Below are 7,822 nucleotides of genomic sequence, written 5' to 3' on the forward strand. Positions count from 1 at the left end.
CGCCCCTCCCGGCGCGGTGGGAAGCGGCTCCTCTCCTCCAAGCGGGTTGAAGAGCATCTTCCCGCGCAGACACTTAGAACTGAGCGAGGAGGGGATGAAGCCTGGCCCCGCACAGCATCTCCTGGGATGCTTCTGCCGTAGTCGCTGCAGCATCTCGTGTAAAACTATTTCTGGAGGCTCCCACATCCACAGCGCCATTTCTGACGGGCAGGCGAGACGAGCAGAGCTTCCCATAGCATGTTCAGTTCACTTACTGCTGTGAGACAGGGTTTCAGTAGCTCTGTTCCCGCTTTTAACAGTCCCAGCTGAAGCGGCCCAGTGGAGGGAAGTTCAGGCACAGATAGGCTGTGACCCAGAATAGTTTGGGGACTCGTTAAAAAGTTGTGACCCAAATCAGAGTCTGGGTGAACAACACAGAGCAAGCCAGAATGCAAAATAATCTCCCCTACACGTATACATAGTTTTTCTCTTACCATAAGTTGAAGTCAGTATTCCCTCGAGCAGGAGGGCTGATAGTTCCCATCCCTGCCATCAGATGCTGAGCATGTAGCTGTCAGTGTCACATAATGCTCTGTTATCTCTGTGGTGATATAACTGATAGTCCTGTTCTGCATTAAATGTAGAGTTGTGAACAATATTCCTGTTGTAAGTAAAGGAATGTTGATGAGTGTGAACTTTATTTTTATTCTTAAAGTTCCCAAAACATCTTCTTTATGCTTTGTCTTGTTCTATGTCCTAAGTTACTCTGGCCTTTTATTTTGGGGGTTTTTTTTGTTTTTTAATAAGGATCATCTTTCTGTTTACACAGAGCCATGTTTACATAAAACACCAAAGAGATCGTTGAGCAGGAAATCCCGAATACCTACTTTCAGCTCTCCTGTTAATGACACCGATATACAGCAAGAAATCTTTTGGGATCCTCATTCACCAATTGCACACAGACTAGGTAACACTAATGAAATCCAGACTTCAGGGTGCCTAGTTGAGGCACACAGTGGGAGTGTACTAAAAGCTATAAAATTTCTTGAAAAAAAGTTCCCTTTCTGTTATCATGTTAGGTGGTTTGGTTTTAGTTTTTATTAAAAACCCATAAATTCTTCACTATAGTGCTGAATCAAGTTCTGGTTTTAGCAGTTACATTTGAATGATTTGAGGTATACTACACTTTATAAATGGAATAGTTTTGCAGATTTTAAGAAGGCTTTTTGTTTGTTTTCGTAGGCAATGGAAAAACCAAACAGTCTACCAACAGATGCGCAGTAGAAATATCAGAAATAGTTAATCGCATCGCTCCTCAGGTAACTGTTGCTTTCTGTGGTTGAGTGTGCAGTAATCAGACAGAACAGTGCTACAGTATTCAGTTATAGTCAATAGTCTCTTTAACATGGTAAGAACTGGGTGTGCAGAAAACTAGTAACGTGTTCTTAAAACTGGACTGAATTAAAATCACAAGCTTAGCATTTGACTGGTTGCTCTTACGAGTCACAGATGCTGTAAAAAAGGGTGTATTATAAGAAGGTGGACTTGCAGCAGCTCCATTTTAGAAAGTTTTACTTTCAGAAGACAAGTTCTTACCCCTGGTCTTAGGAATACTGATGTGTTTATTTAACCATAATTATTCATCTGTTAAAAAGGAAGAGTTTCTTCACATACTGGATTTCCTTGGCAGTTGTTTTTAAGCATCTTGAATGACTGCTGAAGTACAAGAACAAGACTCAGATGAGAGAGAGACTCCACAATACTATAACCATAGTAACTCTGCTTCCTTCTTGTAAATAATTTGCCTTTTTACCTGAAGATCCGTGCTCTTGGTGTATCTCTCTTGCAGTAAACCTGATACCCACAGCCTGGAAAGTGAAAATAAGATAGTGTTGGCTTATTGTTTCCCTTTTAGTAACTGCAAGAAGAGAACCTGTTAGTGTTTAGAAGAGAACTCCTAAAACAGTTCTGTAGTATTTAGCTTGCAAAACATGCCTGCTTATTTGGCAAGGCCATGTAAAAGATATTCACTGTTTGTCATATTTGTGAAAATTATACTGAAGAATTGTAAAGTCATCTGTAAGGGATGCCACTTTCTTCCTTTTAAATGATTACAGCCCTGTCAAATGTAAATAACATCAGACTGGATTTGCAACTGTCTGTTGCTCATGTTCTTTTTTTCTTAAAAAAAAAAAAAAATTAAAAAGAAAACCTACCCCAAACTACCCTGTTAGCAAAGTTCAAATTACTTCTGCTGGCTTATATACAGTAACATCTTGCATCCAACATTTGTCTCTGGCCCTCTACACGTTACCACTGCAGTATTGTATCTCTCAGATTTCAGAATTCAAATCCAAACCTCGACTTTGAAGCTCTGAACCAAGTTCATTTAGTTTCTAAACTTCACTTATTTCTGCTGAGAGGCTCCTTATATAAACGAGTTGTAATGGAAGAAGTCAGAATTTTTTCCTGGAAGCATACAGAATTTAATTTCTTCCAAATTCTCTGATCTGTTAATGCTGCTTTAAGTGGATAAGGGCAGTGCATCTCAACTAGCTCCTCAGTAGTATACTAACTAGATCACAGCGTGTAACATGAATATTGCAGGTTATTTGTAAATCTGAAGTCAATAGGGTATTAGATTTGAGCACCAAAGTAAAATTCAGTAATTTTAATTGAATTTATTGTTTGAAATTGATATAATTAAAGTAATACAACTATCTGTAGACATAGTTGCAGTAATCTCACTTAGCTTGTATTGGTTTAGCTCCTGTCTGTGGCTTTCAACAGATTTAATCCAGTTTAATTGGGTTAGCAATTTTTAACTAATGCAAGGTGTGTGTCTAGTCCCATATCTATCTGCAATCAAATTGCTAAGCATTATAAATCTAATCATTCAGGATGAAAAAGCAGCCTGTAACGAAGACTCCCTTTTAGGGACATGGATTGGCGAGGATGCTATTCCCTGTACCCCTGGAGTAGTAAAAGCACGAGCAAGGACAAAGTTAAGTTGTACAAGGTAAGTTACAGTTTTGTCTTGCCCATAACAGCTGGGCATTCAAAGAAAAAGGGTATGTGCTGTTCCTTTATGTACAGTGAGCCATGTAATTGTACATCAGCATACAGAACACTTAACTTTGGGCTTGTTATCTCTTCTTCATGGGGTATTTCTTGGGAATTATCAAAAAGATTGCATGCTGAGTGCACATTGAAAGCGGTGGGAGTCAGTCATACTCTCTGTAGTTGTTAAACTAGAGAATGAACAGCTCATATGGTCGTGTTACTGAGCTTGGCTAAACTTTCTCAGTAGGTCTGACTTTCTTTTCTGTATTTTTTTTTTTTGTTTTTAAATCTAGAGATCTTAAAATAAAAAATCCTGAAGAAGAACTCATGAAATTGGCTAAGGAATTTGATAAAAATCTAGTAGAGCTAGATGCTGCTCAGGAACAAGAGAAACTTGATCATGACTTCATCCAGACCACCTCACAGTCTTTAAATAATTCTAAAAATGAAGTAAATATGAAAAACCTGAACTCACTCCTTGGTGAAGTTTCTGAAGCAGATACTGCTCTGTCCCTGAAACCAGTTGGGCAGAGCACTGGCATCCCTGCTGCAGAGCCCTGTCAGTCTAGCAGTCAGAAGTCTGTAGACCTTGAGGCTGAAATAGCCCTTCGTGCTCTTTTTGACTGCTCTACCCAGAAGTGTAGTGGACAGTTGAGCCAAGGACTCTCAGTTATTTCTTTAAATAATAGTTTCCATGAAAATAAAAGCACCTTGGAAGAGGAACATCTTCCTGAGCAAATTAAAGACATGCAAGATGGTAATTCAGAGCCATATCAAAAAGATACTCCGTGTGTGCTAGGAAGTGTGAACCAGAATTTTCCAAAATGTGATACTCACACGGTGACAAAAAAACCCCTTTGTTCTTTGAAGACACCACTGGTTGTCCCCAGTAAGCTCGCTGGAGTAGGTAATGATGATTTTGATGACTGGGATACCGATTTTTTGGCAGATGACTCTTTTGTGATGCAAATAACCCAAAATCCTGAACTGATAAGTACTGAAGAAGCACCACCTGTTCCTACAAACCCGTCTGTGCACGGTTTCAGTGATGCTAGCAGAACAAAGGAAAGGAGTAGTTGCAATTCAGTAACTTGTCTGGGGAGCGTACACAAATCTAACAGTTTGCAGTTTTCACCTTTGAAACATTCTAGTAAAAACACACAAAATGTTGCAAAATCTCTTTCTTTACAAAAGCCATGTAGTAAGACAGAAAACTCAAAGACAGAGACCATAGCCTTTCATGGCAAATGTGACGTTAAGCCAGACAAAATAAATGCTGTTTGGAAAAGTGCCCAAAACAGTGATTTGAACTATATTCCTGTTTCAACCCAATCTCAAGTTAAGAATGGAAATGAAACTATTCATCCTAAAAATGATCCTCTTCCTCTTTTTCCTTCAAGATCTAATCCTCATAGACAACGGACTGAAAAACCTGGGAGTAAAACACACAATGTTTTCTGTCCATCATCCAGTGTTTCCACCAAGACGAAACCTAATGATCTAATTAAAGTGGTTAACCAAGCTAATAATACAGGTCACTCAAATCAAGTTGAAATAGCAAAGAAATGTCCTCTGTCATTTGATGACTGGAATGAACCAAAATTCTCTGACGAGATATTAGATATGTTTTGTGAATCCGATAATCTTTGGGATACAAACTATGAGGATGATGAATTGTTGTATCAGGTGTGTGATGATATAGAAAAGCAGACACAGAGCCAGGATGTTAAACAAGGAAATGAAAGAGCTAAAGTTATACAAGGAGCCAGTGTTAATGCCAGATCAAATGCTAGTAACAGCTTCCCATCATCGAAACAAGCACTATCTGATCGCCTCTCGGCACAAAAACCAAATGCAAAACAGGACACTCTCTCACTAAACAATTCCTGTAGGAATTCGTCAAAGGTTACACAGGGGCTGGCCACAACAGGTCACATAGTGAACTGTAAAAATGCCTCAAGTCCTCCAACTGTGATCTCGGGTACTTCTGTGGAGTGTAAATACTCACTGTCTAAAACCTGTCATCAAGCTGCTTCTGAAGATACGACAAAGGCTGCTTCAGGAAAATGGTACAGGTCAAATTCTGTGCCGGCAGGAGAGACTGGTTCTGAAGTAAGTCCTGTTAATGCAGTAAACATTTTTAATAGCAAAACATTAGACAGCCCAGATCTTTTGTATAATATGGGAAAGATGCCAGATAACAGTTCTGGTAACAAAACATCACTTGTGCCTTCAAAGTTTAAGTTCCGAAAGACTAACAGTTCTCAGGGCGCTCTTCATGTAGGGCCTGAAAATCCAGGGAGTCATTCTGGCATTGGAATTACTCTGCAGGGTTTGGAAGGAAGCAAGAATCAAGTAAATGTGACTTTGCACAGCAAGCTGGACAATAAGAAACCACCTTTCAAGAGACACCTTTCAGAGTCTTTTGCACTGCCTACGTCAGGTATTTTGTCTTCACTGTTAGACTGTTTGTTTGTTTTCTGACTGGATCAGAATGTCAGAGAAATCTGTACTGTATTCCAACTTAAAATAGGCTTCAACAGTCATCCTTTCAGTTTAGGTGTTAGGTTATATTCTCCAAAATGAAACTGTCCTGACACATCTCTTGCATTCCTGTAGTTAAGGACTTCTGTTTCCCATTTTCATTCCACTTCTCTGAATACTTCAACATTCTCTCTCCATAGACACTCAGAATCACTGGGATCAAGTGTAGGCTGATGGCAGCACCCAGCATACCACATTCTTAAATTGGTACTGAAAAATACCACTATTCTGATATGTAGCAAATACTGTAGTGTGAATCTGTGCTTTAATTTACAGTTCCTTTTGAAAAATGTTAAAAATTACTTATCTCAGCCATGATTCGTAAAACCCCAACTAATGGTGGGCAGGGAAAGAAAGCAGCAGGTGATATGGACTGCCAGTTTCTTTTTATTATTGTACTTCTGGAAACTGGAACCTCCCATCAGTCGACGCTTCTCAAACCTCGGCCTGTATTGTTGTTGACTCTGTGGCTAAAATTGCTAGTGAAATATTCTTGTGTTATCAGTCTGAACACTAACATTTCTTTTCATCTAGAGGGGAAGGCAGGCACTTCATCATCACACAACAGTCTGACATTTTCCCTGCACTGGTGTTACTTGCTAGGGAAATACAGAACCAGTGGAGTGCCAGTCAGTCTTGTTTTCACTTGAAGTTCTAATAGATATTGATTTTGATAAAGCATGCCTTTAGAGTATACAATATCAAGCTCAACTTTGCACTGTTGCAAAAACAACAAAAAATTAATTCCCACAAACTATCAGCCACCATTATTTGAAGAATCAGTAATTTATCTGTGTTTCTTCCCCAGCAAAGAAGCAGATAAATGGAAATTAGCAATTCAGCAATGTTAAGGGGGAGTAGAGGAGAGAGAGAACTAGTCATTCTGTAGAACGTTCTAGAAAATAAAGGAATGAAAAAGAATAGTATAGATTTTCTTTACAGATAAACAACAACTATCCTAATCTTAAATTTTTGGTGAAAAGACACTGCTGTAACAAAAAGATGGACATTCAGCGATCTTTTAAAAAACTGATACGTAATTTTTCATGGACACCTTTTTTTAAGGAAGCAAAGCGACCCTTTGTTTTATTTATCCAGTTTGAAAGACTACTTACTAAAAATACATTAATTGGAAATTAGCATATAAAACCCGTAAAATTCTTGACACATTCAGGGGCTGCTCCTGTCGGTTCTGGTGAGGTCAGAATTTTATTGTATGGGAATTTATAGTTCTGTAACACAACATATAAAATATTACGCTTAGCTATCATGTTCTTGTCTCCTTTGCCAATTTTTATTGCTACTTTTGACCTTTCTTCAACATTTCTGGTTTTATTTGTGTGACACTTGTACTGTACCTGACCCCTGTGTCTATACCATCTCCATGCCCCTACCTCTGCCTAACTCACTGAATTGCAGAGCCCTTTTCACTCTGATCACCTTAATTTTCTTAACCCATCGCCATCTCCTGTGTTGACTCCTGATGTCACAAGGTTCACTTGAAGGGCAGACAAGTAAAATTTCCTTGAAGCAAATGTCTGCATCCCAGTATTTTCATTGGGAGGTAGTAATCAGTAGCACTACAAAGGTCATGCATCTTATCCCCCTTCCTGCCTTGGGGACAGGATAGATGAGCCATTTTTAACGTGGGTGCCTGGTATGTCAGCATAGTGTGCTCCTGCCATAGATCTTCAAGCATTGAAAACAGATAAGTTAAAATACATATTGAACAAACTTGAAGGCTCCTAATATTTGGTTTTTTATTTACAGTGTCTGTGGTGGAACAAAAAAATAGAAAATGTTCTCAAGAAGAGATTGAAAGAAAAAAACAAGAAGCTCTTGCACGAAGAAAATCCAGAATGCAGGCATTCTTTAAAGATGCTTGAATTTGGAGTTTATTTTGTCTATGGAGTAAGTTTTGGGGAAGGAAATATTATTATTGTAATGCTGGAAGACACGTTTTAAACTCTCTTCACAGCTACTGACAGCAAACTATTTCTGTTTCTCAATTTAAAAAAATCTTGACCTTAACCATAACTAATACTCTGGTGGCATTTAAGTCTTAATTAAAAAACTACCAGTTGCAAATGTGTAGTCCCAAATATCTTCAGCACACAATGAAGATTGTATTAAGTGCGCTTACTGTTATGTGTTGGAATTGCATAGTCTGAAAATCACCACAGCATGAAAGTGTGTTGTATACACATGTTAAGTAGATGATGTCAAAACCAGACTG

General features: G+C 38.6%; 1 protein-coding gene across 1 annotated transcript; it reads left to right on the forward strand.

The window, feature by feature from the left end:
• Positions 1-808: 808 nt before the first annotated feature.
• On the forward strand, positions 809-7,472 carry ETAA1 (ETAA1 activator of ATR kinase; the record flags this gene model as incomplete). The annotated part of the gene is made up of 5 exons (XM_010162227.1): positions 809-946; positions 1,222-1,298; positions 2,880-2,998; positions 3,336-5,485; positions 7,357-7,472. Coding segments are annotated over 5 exons (2,600 nt in total), but the record flags the coding sequence as incomplete, so codon positions are not given.
• Positions 7,473-7,822: the final 350 nt, after the last annotated feature.

This window comes from Antrostomus carolinensis, unplaced genomic scaffold (genome assembly GCF_000700745.2).
Source record: "Antrostomus carolinensis isolate BGI_N321 unplaced genomic scaffold, ASM70074v2 scaffold14242, whole genome shotgun sequence".
In the NCBI taxonomy this organism is placed as follows: domain Eukaryota; kingdom Metazoa; phylum Chordata; class Aves; order Caprimulgiformes; family Caprimulgidae; genus Antrostomus; species Antrostomus carolinensis.